At 38.1% G+C, this 13,563-nt stretch overlaps 1 protein-coding gene across 1 annotated transcript; it reads right to left on the reverse strand.

Moving 5' to 3' along the window:
* Positions 1 to 8,920: 8,920 nt before the first annotated feature.
* COPS9 (COP9 signalosome subunit 9) lies at positions 8,921 to 11,700 on the reverse strand. The gene is made up of 3 exons (XM_014065893.2): positions 11,549 to 11,700; positions 10,445 to 10,517; positions 8,921 to 9,190 (listed from the first exon to the last, which is right to left on the reverse strand). Exons 1-3 carry the CDS (start codon positions 11,609 to 11,611, stop codon positions 9,153 to 9,155), a joined length of 174 nt encoding a protein of 57 aa, XP_013921368.1. The 5' UTR covers positions 11,612 to 11,700; the 3' UTR covers positions 8,921 to 9,152.
* Between the last annotated feature and the right edge of the window lie 1,863 nt (positions 11,701 to 13,563).

A 13,563-nucleotide genomic window follows, 5' to 3' on the forward strand; every position in this document is an offset into this window, starting at 1 on the left:
GGTCAATTTTTATCTCCACAGCTTTATATTTACTTTTGACAAATAAAACAGTTACATAAAAAATACCAGCTGGTTAACATATGGGACTCGGCCTTCTTTAAGTACTATGAAACTTAATTTCATTTATTTTTGTATTTGCATTTACAGGTATATGCACTTTATATTAATTTAAGCTGAACTGCAGTAAATTTCTCCGTGTCACTTATCATGTGCCTTTTTCCACCTGAGTTCTTCTTTCTCTCTCGGTCTAGGCCACAACTCTTATCAGTTTGGAAAACAAAAGGAGCATGTTGTGTTTTTGCTCTTGATCGACAAACAAATTAGAAGTAGGTTTTTCTGTTGTTTGCCGTAGTGAGATTTCTAGGAGAGAGACTCCAGGGAGGCTGTAAGGATTACAACATGTACAGGCAGCCTTAGGCTCTATAACTGAGCAAAATCACATACATTCTTAATCAGTATCCGTAACCCAGAAATTTTCACTGTTTCTGTTGCCAATACAGTGTACTGGTATATCCAATCGTTGCAGTCACAACATCTTTCTATAATTTGTCTTTTTAAAGCTGGTCAATGTGTTGTCATCACATGTGATGACAACATCAGAACCCCTCTGTATAGTTATCAGAACCCATCTGTGTAGCCAGTTTGCACCTATTTGGGAGAACCGGTTGTTAACTTTCTAAGCAGTTCAGAGAACCTGTTGTTGGAAGAAATCTCCTTTTGTTTCTTTCCACTTTACAGGGCTAATCCTGTAAGGAAGGCAGGCAGGAAGGAAACATTCTGGTGTTGTTTCTAGCCTAATCTTTATAGCTCTGCTTACAGAAATTGCCTATCTGGTTAACCCTCATTACAGTGTTACAGCTGAGGCGAAGCACCCATCAACCTGAGTGATATTCTGTTGGCCATGCCCACCCAGTCACATGACCACCAAGCCCCGCCTACCCAGATAGTCATTAGGGCAGAGAACTGGTGGTTAAATCATTTGAATCCCACCATTGGTATAGTGTAAGAAAGAGGTCCAGGTGTTTCTTTGATCTTTCTGGTTGTTCACACTTACACTATTTCTTATGGTCTCTTGTTACTAGTTTGTCCAATAGATAAGTGTTATGTTTCACTATGAAAAGATGGTCTCCACTGTTTCAACTCTTCTTGAACACTTTTTAGGTGAAGGTATAGCCAGGAGTGGGGTTCAAATAATTTAACAACAGGTTCTCTGCCCTAATGATTTCTTCCACCAACCAGTCCATCAGACTGCTCAGAAAGTTAACAACTGGTTCTCTGGAAGTGGTGAGAACTGGCTGAATCCCAGCACTGGGTATAACCCTGAACATAAGATATAACCTTAGAGTAATATTGATTTGATTTGTTGTTCCACAAAGATATGCAAATAGAATGATTTTGATTTAGTGTGATATTTTCTCCAAATAACGTTCTCAAAGTATTCTCAATATTTTGAATAAATATTCAGATAAACAAATGTTCAATTAATTTGTAGCAGAGTAATATGGTAATGTTGTTTATTCGAGTTCTTACCTGTATTTCAGGGATGTCTAATATTAATTAGCTATAACTTGTATATATTACTCAGTTATAATTCACTCAGTTATAATTCACTTTTCTTTGACTACCCATTCTCACAAAGGGATTCTCTTACTACATTTATGGTTATGTATGTTGCCATCATCAAAGCTGACACCAGCCACAGCGTAGAACAACTCAAAGAAGTAGTGCAGGATTGGAAGATGTGGAGAGACCTGGCCTTTAGAATGGCCAAGAGTCAGAAATGATTCTCTATCATCATCATCATCATCATCATCATCATCATCATCATCGCCATTGGAGCATCTCAGTCCACTTTAAACATGTATACATCATAGCCAAAATAGTTATGCCATAAATGCATGTCATGTACTGTACATCCTATTTCACTCCTTTACCAGGAAATAGACCATTCCTATGGATAAGTGGAAGCATTCTAGGAATCCTTTAGACATTCTATCAATCTGAATAATTCACTGAAGCTATGCAATTTTTTGGTCTGTTCCTGATAGCCAATATATAACTCCAATAAATGAACTTTCAGCTTGGAAGATTTTAATAAAGCTTTGTTCCCACACGATACATTGATTCAAACATCACATTTTTTGCTGAGTATTCCAGTAATATTTTTTATCATTGTGTACATGTGAGATAGACTTCTTCTAGTTTCTTGTTGAACAATCTCTACTATCATAGAGAAAAAAATATCAAAGGATTTTAATTTGATTCAGATTTTTCAGAATGTTCAGTCCAGTGTTTATAGGCCAAACCAGTGTTACTCAGCCTTGGATCTCTTAAGATGTATGGACTTCAACTCCCAGAATTTCCCAGCCATCTTTGAAGGCTACTCATTTTAAAGTTGCCAACGGTGAGAAACAATGATTTAGTCACAGAGGTAAAAGAGAACATATCCCAATTTATTACAATTTCTTCAGGTTAATTCTCTAAATTTTCTTTCACTACCAAAGTACAGTTCACTTTGATGTGTTATTTTCTGCTTGTTTGCTTTTTATTTTTTATTTTTTTTCTCCTGTCTGGAGCTTTACAATATCTCTAGCAGCACTATCCACAGTGCTAAAAATTAGCTGTCTTGAATGTTAAATTCACCTATATTAACCAACTTTTTAATTTTTTTTCCTGAGTTCTACTGATTAGCCAGTCTCCCAAATCATCATTTAGCCCTTTGCCAAATGTGCAGGGTTGAGATAAGTTTTTCAGTTCAGTTGCATATATGCTGCAAGGAATTCTCCTTTTTGCTGTTTCTAATGTCACCTGAAACTCTCTGCAATTAATAAAAAAAGTGGCACAAAATATTGCTGTGTTATTTCTAGTAGTTCTATAAAACTAAACAGAGGGATACACCGAGCTTCTCAATAAGCTGTATATTTTAGTTATCTGTCGCATTTTTTAAAAAATCCCCTTTTTTCAGAAATTTGCTTCAAAACATTGCCCACGTTCTTCTGAATTACAATATCTTATCATATGTGTCACTATCAAACATATTGATTTTCCCAGGCTAACTGTCCTGCTGTGCTCGCCCCCCTCTTTTCATCCTCACTGACAGTGGTCTCCAACCTTGGCAACTTTAAGACCTGTGGACTTCAACTCCCAGAGTTCCTGGCTGAGGAACTCTAGGAGTTGAAGTCCACAAGTATTAAAGTTGCCAAGGTTGGAGACCACTGCTCACTGAGGTCTTCCTCTGATTGTTGTGGCCATTTTACTGCCTCTTGTTCCCTCTGCAGATAAAGCAAAACTTGGGAGACTTTTTTAAATGATCCCAACTCATAACCACTGCTGTGCCTTTTCTTCCTACTGACTTGTCAAAGCCACTCAAATCAGGAATAGGTTTTTCTCCTGCTTGTCTTTCTGAAACATCTAGGATAATTACCTCCCATGGATCTGCAAGAGTTACAACATATACAGGCAGTAAGGTGACAACAATACAATATTGAAAACCTGCTTAGTTAACCAAGTCAACAATAAGCCAATGCACAATAGCATAGTGGGCAAGAGAGTCAATTCAAAATCTGGGTCAGGGTTCATAGTGGGGAAGATGGTGCAATCACATACTGGCTTTCATGCACACCAGAACTTATTTCACCCTCACTGACACTGAGGGCGGTCTTTGAGTGCTGTGCCCATGTGCAAAGCGCGAGCGGGCGCACAAGACACTCTCTCACAGAACCGGTAGGAAAAAAAAATGGAATCCCACCACCGGGAAAACAGAGAGCAAGTGAAATAAAAAAATCACTCTGGCTCTCTCTTATCCAAACTTCTTCTGTCCAGATGTGACATATGTTCTATATCATCCTCAATATGATACATAGGTTGATATTGTACCAGATTGAAGAAATAAGATTTATCAAACACAGCTTTCTTTACTCTGTTATCTTCCAAATGTTTAAGCTTCCTCCCAGAACCTCCAGTCAGGATGATCATTCTAGGTCCAACTAGTGGGGGTGGGGGTGACATAGTTTAGGGAAGCCTTACTTATTTAATGTCCTGTCTTAAGCTGGTGCAAAACTTGAGACAAAAACAGGCATTATAATACCTGGAAAAGTAATATTTCGTTATATTCATTATAATGTAACTTTTGATATTAAACAAAGATTGCCCACAATCTGGCCAAATTCATGTGACACACCATATCAAACTATAAAATAATCAGGTCATGTCTTAACATGCTCTGTGGACCCCATTTGTTAGGGCCTATTCAGTGAGCCACAATTATGTGAACTATAGCATCATGTCTAAACCTAACCAAGAAACTCAATCAAAAATGCACTATACCAATGGTGAGCTCACACTAAACTGTATAAGCACAGTACCTCCAGCCATATTCTAAATTACTATCTGTAACTGGATTGGTGAACTTTATAAGTGGATTCCATCCATCTGGCTAAGATGGGAGATCCCTCTCCTAGTCTTTTCTCCACCAGAATGAAAAGGAAACATATGGGCTTTGCCTTTCTTCTCACAGCCTGACCTACCTGACTCTCAGCTCCAGGGTTTTTAATCATCTCTCAGTGGGGAGCCCCAAAAAGAATGTTCTAATTGCTACCCCCATTCCTTTGAACAGCAGGAATCTTGCTCAGTGACAGCAGGATACAGTTCCGCTTCAGAGAACTGTTTTCTATCACTGCTGGATCTGTCCATTTGGAGCTGCTTGTGCAATGCAGGGCAATCAATACTTTGACAGAACTCCAGGAAAAGGTCTTGCAATCAAATTAACAGCAAAGAGGCTGGGCTGCCTGTCATTTTGCTTTTGACGGAGGGGTAAAAATCCTAGGATGAATAATTGCCTAGAGTTCCTAGAATTTTTTCTGCAGCTCAAGCTTGGTTGTTTATTTAGATATTCTTTCATTATTTATATTTATGGGTCCCTTTATCAAGCAAAGTTCTCATGAGGCTATGGAAAAACATGATGCAGTGAAAACATTAAGGGGGTGTGTGTTTATATAAAGCAGCAGGTTGAGCAGTAGATGCTTAAAAGAAGGCAAAGAGAACCTGTGGTCCTCCAGATGTTTCTGCACTAGAATTGCTAATACTGTATTTCTTACCACTGCTCTATTATGGGGGGCCCCTGAGACTTATAACAGATGTCTTCAACACTCTGGCTGAAACCATATTACCACAAGACTTTTTTTTTTTTTTTAAACAACCTTGGAATCTTAAAAACTAGTACCAGAAAAAATGGTAAATGTGCTCACCCTAACTATGAATTAAAAATATGGTTTGTTGATAAACTGCAGTTTGGTGGGTTCTTGCCGTATTCTAAATCAAGATCTTCAACCTTTTGGCCAGCTGGATAGATGTGGAATGCTGAGAATATCATAGAGATGTTCTCTCAAAACTGCTGCTTGACGGGTTCACCCATTCATGACGGAACTGCAGGGAGGATACAGCTAGTTACACAGTTTCAGTTTAATAGAATACTATCTGAACCTAAGCTTCCTTCCTTGCACTGTTGCTTAATTTTGTCCTTTTTTATAGACCGATCTAACACACGTCCAAAGAAAACACTGGGCTTATGAAGCAGATTAGAGACCCAAAGTCATTCTTGGACATTTTGTCCACTTCCCAGAAAAACAACGGAGACAGCCGGTGGCAACGAATTGTTTTACTTGGCATTAAGGGGTTGTAGACTGATGCTGAGTTTCCATGAGGCAGCTCACAGTTGACACTATAGAAGACTCCATTTATATAATGATTGTATATATACATTATGCATTAGCTGATCAGCATATATTTGAGCATGCATAATTCAAAACTGTTACAGCAGGAACATTAGCACATTCATAGTTGTGAGTTTGGAAAAACTGCTACACGTGCTTATAATATAAACATTCCTCCTCTAAATCTACTGAAGACGAGTTCGGGACAGTCCTGTGGTTAAGAAAGTTGCAAAGCAGAGAAAATTAATTGAAGTTCATCTCTGGGCAGACTTAGTCAATGTGAAATCGATATTACTAATACATTATCTATATATTAATACATTAGTAAATTCTTGGCTGCTTATAACATCTTTCAATACAAATCATGAAACATCCACTGTAAAAGAAATAAACAGAACAAAATAATAAAAGAAACCCAAAATATATCTAAGGCTGTCACAGAAAATGTAAACTCATGTGTTGGGAAAAAATGTTTTTAATTGCTTATGGAAAACCAACAGCATGGGGGCAGATTAAAATCTTGAAGGATGCGGGAGCATTTCGTGTGCAGAGGCCCCTATGGAAAAACATCATTTGTGTCTTCATCACCCTCGTTTCATGAAATGAGGCATCACTGATAGGAGAAATAGGTCAGATGGGTCATAATCAGTTGGAGGAAGCTGTCCTGCAAGTACAGCCTCATTAGTTAACCATGTAGAATTTCAAAGGTTAAAACCAGCTGTTTGAAGTGCATTTGGAAGCAAATAGGAAACATTTTCATTTTCTAAATATTGGAAGTGCATTCCAGAATCTGACAGCCACACAGAAGACCTTCTTCCATCTGCTGCATAGCTGAGCTTCTGGATGGGGAAGTCTAGGAGTTGAAGTCTACACATCTAAAAACTGCCAAAGTTGAGAAACTTTGAGTTAGTTGAAAGGACCACTTTTGTTGATCTAAGTAATGGACAGATTCATAGTGGGAGAGCTCAAATATGTGCTAAAGCTTTTAGATATTTAAAAATTGAAACTTAACAAGAAAACTTGTGACCTATTGGGTCAACGTGTCAGAAAAATTTCCTTACCAGATTCCTCAATGCCTTCAACAATGGCAGAATTTCTAACGCACTTCCTTCATTGGGACAGTTCTTAAAAATTCAAGGAGATATTTAGAGATGTATCTGCCTTGAAAATAGCCTGTAGTCAAACATCAGGAGTTAACCACAGGAAACGTTTTACTGTGTGACATTTTACATTATGTCATAAAATGTTTTATGATAATCTTTATGTCATAAAATGTTTCATAAAAATTTCCATATTTCAATTTCATGGGAGTTCTGGATTTTGGATGCATTCTGCAAGTGACGTATCTTGATTCAAAAATAGTTGCTATATGATGCACCGTTTTGCCCAGTTAAATGATGCACTCCTACAACTACCCGGAGAGTTTGGGAAAACACATACAGGTAGTCCTCAACTTACAAGAGTTCCTTAAGTGACTATTCAAAGTTACAACAGCAGTGAAAAGTGATTGATGACCATTTTTCACACTTACGACTGTTGCCCATCCCAATAGTGATGTGATCAGACTTCAGATGCTTGACAACTGACTCATATTTATGACAATTGCAGTGTCCCATGGCCATGTGATAATTTTTGCTACCTTCTGACTAGCAAGGTCAATGAGGAAGCCAGAATCTCTTAACAACCATGTTACTAATTTAACAACTACAGTAATTCATTTAACAACTGTGGCAAGAAAGGTTCTAAATGGGGCAAATCTCACATGACAAAGGTTTCACTTAGCAACAGAAATGTTGGGCTCATTTGTGGTCATAAGTCAAGGACTATGTACTTGGTAGAATGATCGAAACTTTAAAATGATACAGAAGCGTGAGAATCAATTCCTACAAGACCTCCCGGGGGAGAGCCTTCTCTGTTGCAGCTCCAGCCCTCTGGAATGATCTCTGTCGAGATCCGGACCCTTACTACCCTCCCGGCCTTCTGCAAAGCCACCAAGTCCTGGCTGCTCCAGCAGGCCGGAGGGCTTGTGAAACATCCAGCCCCACGGAAATTGTGAATGTTGCGGTTTTTGTTTTAAAGTGTTGTCTTTGTCCAGTTTCCCCTTCCCTTGTCTATTGTGAGCCGCCCGGAATCCTTCGGGAGTGGGCGGCATACAAGACAAATAAATTCAATAAATACAATACAATATAGACTATTTTTTAATGATTTGCCTAACATTCAATACAGCAGGATTTTAACATCCCTTTTAAAATCAAATAATTTGTGGTTGTCTAATGCAAGAGGAACACGGTGGCTCAATGGCTAAGATGCTAAGCTTGTTGATCAGAAAGGTCAACAGTTCGATGGTTTGAATCCCTAGCGCTGCGTAACAGAGTGAGCTCCCGTTATTTGTCCCAGCTTCTGCCAACCTAGCAGTTCGAAAGCATGTAAATATGCAAGTAGAAAAATAGGAACTACCTTTGGTGGGAAGGTAACAGCGTAGAATAAAGCATAGGCCAATATTCCAGATTGTGCTCAACTAGGTGACATTTCCTAGCTTGCCTTGATTTAAAAAGCTAAACAGGAATGGACTGGGTTAATACTCATATGGAAGACTACCAGGACAGTCTAGGAAAATGTATTTATTATTATTTTATTAAATATATTTATATGCCACCCAATCCCGAAGGAATTATATTATATGAAAAATAAATTATATGAAAAGATGGGAAAATTAAAAGAATCACCCAGGAAGAAAGAAATGACAAACCAATTCTACATCATTGTGAAAAAGTACACATAATGAAATTACCAGGACCACAGCGGTACTTAATCATGTTGAGTTTATGGGGAAGGGTATTGTATGAATATTGCTCCCAGACTTATTTTGTGATATGTTTGAGTAAAATGATATGAGGGGGGCATCATAATTATTTGTGGCATTAATATTTAATATTTTGTATTTTTGCTTTTATGTTTTTGCAAGCTATGCAGTCACCTGACAGAGAGACAGGCAGCATATAAATTTAAAAAGAAATCAGCACTTCCTTATGTAGCCATACATGAAATGACATCAAATGAATGAAAGCACATTCCAGCTTATTCACATGCAGTGAATTATGGATTTTTGGGCTATGAATATATGAGTGTTTCTTCTATGTGGGAAGATAATATGCTTACAATTTATCTTCTCTAATCCTAATTTTAGAATAATCTAAAAGAAAAAGCCATTTTTTTTCAAAATTAAATATTTATTTAAATTTTATTATAGCAAGTCTACACAATTCTACATCTAAACAAATCCTATTGGAAATGAGCTTCATTATTCTCCTCTTTATCCATCTTTAGCCATTTCACAATTCCTTCATGTCTTAGCGACTACATTCACATTTCCTTTTTGTTTAGAACATAGTCTTTCTAAGAAATGTCAATATTCAGCACCACATAGCTGGAAGATACATTTCACTGGATATCGTCGTCGTCAAACATATCTTCAAAATCTAAAAGGATAATATGAATTAATGAATACCACACAGATGTAAATACAACTTCATTGTTCTGATTTAAAAAACATACATAACTGAATAGGTTAATTTACAAAAAGCAGACTTATCACCAAACGCCAAAAAAGGAGGCATTTATTGTCTAGATTTTTGCCACCCAGATTGTAGAGCAACAATACAAAATGTATTCCTTATTTTGGAATAAAAAGTATTGAAATACATTCAATAAGTTCATAAGAAATTCAGCTGAAAATGGGAAGGTTATTATGTAAGGTAAAATTGGGATTCTCGATCATAGATCATATAATGCAACTCTATGAGTTATTTTAACATGCTAAAGGATTGATTTTTAAAAGCTCCTCCCTCACATTTTACTTATTTTATAGCAGGTGGGACATCCTCTTGTGACGCATAGATCAAAGGCGTAGGTTGTACATTTTACAGAATCAGAATATTGAGTATGGAATACTATGGTAGTCTGGCATAAGCTATCCGTTCACTTAACTCATTCAGCATGTAAAGGTTTCCTTATTTTAGTTATAGCAATAGCAATAGCAGTTCGACTTATATACCGCTTCATAGGGCTTTCATCCCTCTCTAAGCGGTTTACAGAGTCAGCATATTGCCCCCAACAACAATCCGGGTCCTCATTTTACCCACCTCGGAAGGATGGAAGGCTGAGTCAACCCTGAGCCGGTGAGATTTGAACAGCTGAACTGCAGTCAGCTGAAGTAGCCTGCAGTGCTGCATTTAACCACTGCGCTATATCTTGATGCTAAAAGTTTGCTGTTTTTCTATGTTATTGGGAATCACTTCCGCTTCTACTGTATAGCATGCTACTATTTGGGCACTGATTATTCCTGTGTCTCAACAGTGGCACAATACCAGAATTGAACTTTTTTTGGTCTTGATTGCTATTGAGCTATTGCACAATTGGAAGGATACACATGTATTCTGTATATACTGCTGTTATGAAACAGAGGATTTTCTGCTTAATAGACAATGCATTTGATGATAAATATTTAAAAGGTTAGGTATCCAATAATCCCTAATCAATAAAACATAATGGTCTTAGTGATTGGGAATCATTTACTTGATAAACTTGCAAGCTTAACATTCCCTCAGATATGATGTTGTTCTGATATGTTTTCAGCTATATTTCTACTAAAGCCACTAAGAAATAACATTTTAAAAAACAATCAGCAATGACTAAAATAAACATGCCTGGTTTAAATAAAATTGAACACTTACTATTAAAGAAGTCTGCATGTACCGCCTTTTCATTAGCTGCTAGATCCATCAATAAACCTGTACTTCCTCCAGCCTGAAAAAGAATTGGTTTGTCATCTGTATCAACTTATTCATGTAATAATTATTTAGCTTTAAAAAAACTTTACAGTTCTCTAGTTTCTACTTTCTACTTGGTCACCTAAATCTATCACAATTTAGACAGAATCACCCTGATAACTTTAATCACTTTTTACTACTGAATAGTTATTCAGTATTATTATTGAAAATACAGGGACTAACATTATAATGGAAATTATAATTATAATGTTTGTGCAGCATTTCGTTCTCCTCTCAAAAATCTCACTCATCTAAAAGCAGAAGCAGGGTGGCCGCGGAATGACAGATAAACATAAACAGATGAAAAAAGACTCCCCAAATAATCTTGCCCTTTCCATCATAAAAACAAACAAACTTTGTGTCCTGAAAAAGTATGAAAACCCTTAACAGCTTAACATAGTCGGAAGGGACCTTGCAAGTCATCTTGTCCAACCTCCCCCAGTAGAAGACCCTATGCCATTTCTGACAGATACAGTCCAGGCTCTTCTTGAAAGCCTCCAGTGATGTAGCTCTCACATCTTCTGAAGGCCAGCTGCTCCATTGGCTGATTGCTCTCCCCGACAGAAAATTTCTCTTATTTCCAGCCAACAAGAATCTCTCCTTGTTCAGTTTCCATCCATGGTTCCTTGACTGGCCTTCAGGCGCTTTGGAAAATAGCTTGACACCATCTTCCCCCTCTCTGTGGCAGCCCCCCACCCGCAATATTGGAAATATCTCTCGCTCAACCAGCTCTTTAAAACTTCACTCTTGTGAAGCATTCAATCTGCCCACCCTTCCTCGTCCAACCAGACACCAGTAGTGGAAGATGGGAACGGGGCTTCCTAGCAATACAAAACTCTGCCTTAGTTTACTGACAACACACACAAGGGACAGCAGCGCCGCCCACTTCTACCCAAGGACGTCGCGCAACCCCATTTCCGAGGACCGGACACCAAACACCAAACAGCCCTGCCCGGGAAGGCTGTCCTCCTCCTGCTGCTGCCGCTGCCGCTGCTGCTGACGTCTCACCTCGTCGAGGTCGACATAAGGCCCCGCACCCTCGGGAAACATTTCGTCCACCGCCGGCTTCATCGCTACCTTCGTTCCTTAGAGCTCACCTACATCCGGCTCCAGAAAGAATCTGCTTCCGGCTTCTCTAGGAGTGTGGGAGGAGGCGACCTCTGTGGTGTTCATCAAGTTCTGGGACTCCGACGGAAGGACCGTAGGAAGAGGAAGGTGTGAAGAAGTCCCGTCGGTGTTGGCGGTCGAGATCTTGGCCGTTACTCCCAAATAAACAAGCCAGGATGCTGCTGCTTGGTGGTGCTTTTTTGTTTTAGTGTCACGAAAGCTTAGCAGCAGTGAACGGCTGCATTCGCACAACCAGCATTATTCGGCCAGTTGCAGATTTAAAGTGTATCTTCTCCTTGCCTCATTTAACCCTTATTATTTAACCCTCAACTTTGTTGCTTGTATCCTTATGATTTATATTGATTGTTTCCTAGTATGATCTGATTGCTATTAATATCATTAAGTGTTGTACCTTATGATTCTTGACGTACACTGAGCATATGCACCAAAGACAAATTCCTTTTGTGTCCAATCACATTTGACCAATAAAGAATTCTATTCTATTCTATTCTATTCCATTCCTAGCCCCATCCCCATTCAATTCCTAGTGGAGCTTAAAAACATTCTCTTGTTGCCAGCATGCTGCCCAGGCAGACTAAAGTTGATCATGGATATTTTCTATCGAAAGCCTACCATCCCCACAAACTCTGGAGTGAGTCTTGTATCTCTTTTCTTTGCATATAATAATTTTTAAACTTGAGAGAACAAATAGAAATAAAAATCACTGAAAATCATCCAGATTTTTGCTTAGATTATTATAACCCTATATCAATGTACATTAGATTATTTGATGCCCCCAGGAATAACAGAAATTGGACCTAGAAAAGGGGACCAAAGGATCTGTCAGGTAGTTGCCAGGAGTCAATATTGATTTGAAGGCACGAAAAAGCAAAATAAATTTTAAAGTTGGATTTACAGGGCATCTGCGTATATAGGTAGTCTTTACTTAATGACTGGTTGCTTAGCGACTTCAAAGTTATTATGTGTCTCCCCCCCCCCCCACTTAGTAATTGCAACTCAGTTTTGAAGTTCCAATCTCTGCACCCACCTTACAATTATCACATTTGGAGCACTTAGCAATCAGCTTGCATTTATAGCTCATCATTTTTGCTGGTTTCTGCCAATGGATATAATGGATTATAGCGATTTGCTTAAGAACCACTGCAAAAAAGGTAATAAATTTGGACTTAATGACCCACCCCCCCAACATACAGCCACAATTCTGGGCTCAACCTGTACTCCAATGATAAGTTGTATATGTGAAGCCTGACCAAAGAAAAACCAAAATTACATAAATTAGCAGTTAATTTTTCTGATATTTCTTGATCACAGTCCAGTTTAGGTCCAAATAATAATATTTAAATGAATTTTGTACTAAAATGTAGAAAGCTAATATGACCACTGTTCCAGTAGTTCACTATACTATTTTACTCTTTTAAACTAGAAAAGTCAAGTTACACAATTCAAAAATTCTGGCTATATAGTTTGATGTGGTTATAGATTTGGTTGCCTGACTATTTTATTTTTCACTGGGTTGTGTAACTCCAGGTCCGCAGATCTGGTTTCTGCCAATCTTAATGTGCAACAGAGATTAGCAGAAGCTGGGTCTGCGAGCCTTGGACCTGCATCTTTTAGTGAAAAATTGAATAGGCTTTCATGCTAGTCACTTTCATTTTTAAAAGATTATTTAGAACTGAACATGTGCTTCCCTTAAAATATTTATCTCTGATTCCTGACCTAGTTTCATACAGTGATCATTTCACAGTTTAAGATCCAGCCTAATTATTTTTTTACTACTCAGACTACCCAACTTGATAGAAAACATCTGGCTCTAGAAGACATGCTGATGCACATGGGAACTAAATTAGTTTTTTCTAGTTTCTTATCTAGTTCTAATGAAATACCATCTCCTAGGA

The sequence above is a fragment of the Thamnophis sirtalis genome, unplaced genomic scaffold (genome assembly GCF_051295495.1).
Source record: "Thamnophis sirtalis isolate CommonGarterSnake01/CBP01778 unplaced genomic scaffold, rThaSir2_p1.2 scaffold_11, whole genome shotgun sequence".
Lineage (NCBI taxonomy): Eukaryota > Metazoa > Chordata > Lepidosauria > Squamata > Natricidae > Thamnophis > Thamnophis sirtalis.

Coding starts and splice junctions, on each gene's coding strand:
- COPS9 (XM_014065893.2), bottom strand. CDS start 11,611: ATGAAGCCGGCGGTGGACGAAATGTTTCCCGAGGGTGCGGGGCCTTAT. Junction 10,518..11,548: donor CTTATGTCGACCTCGACGAG/GTGAGACGTCAG, acceptor ATTCTTTTTCAG/GCTGGAGGAAGTACAGGTTT. Junction 9,191..10,444: donor ACATGCAGACTTCTTTAATA/GTAAGTGTTCAA, acceptor TTATCCTTTTAG/ATTTTGAAGATATGTTTGAC.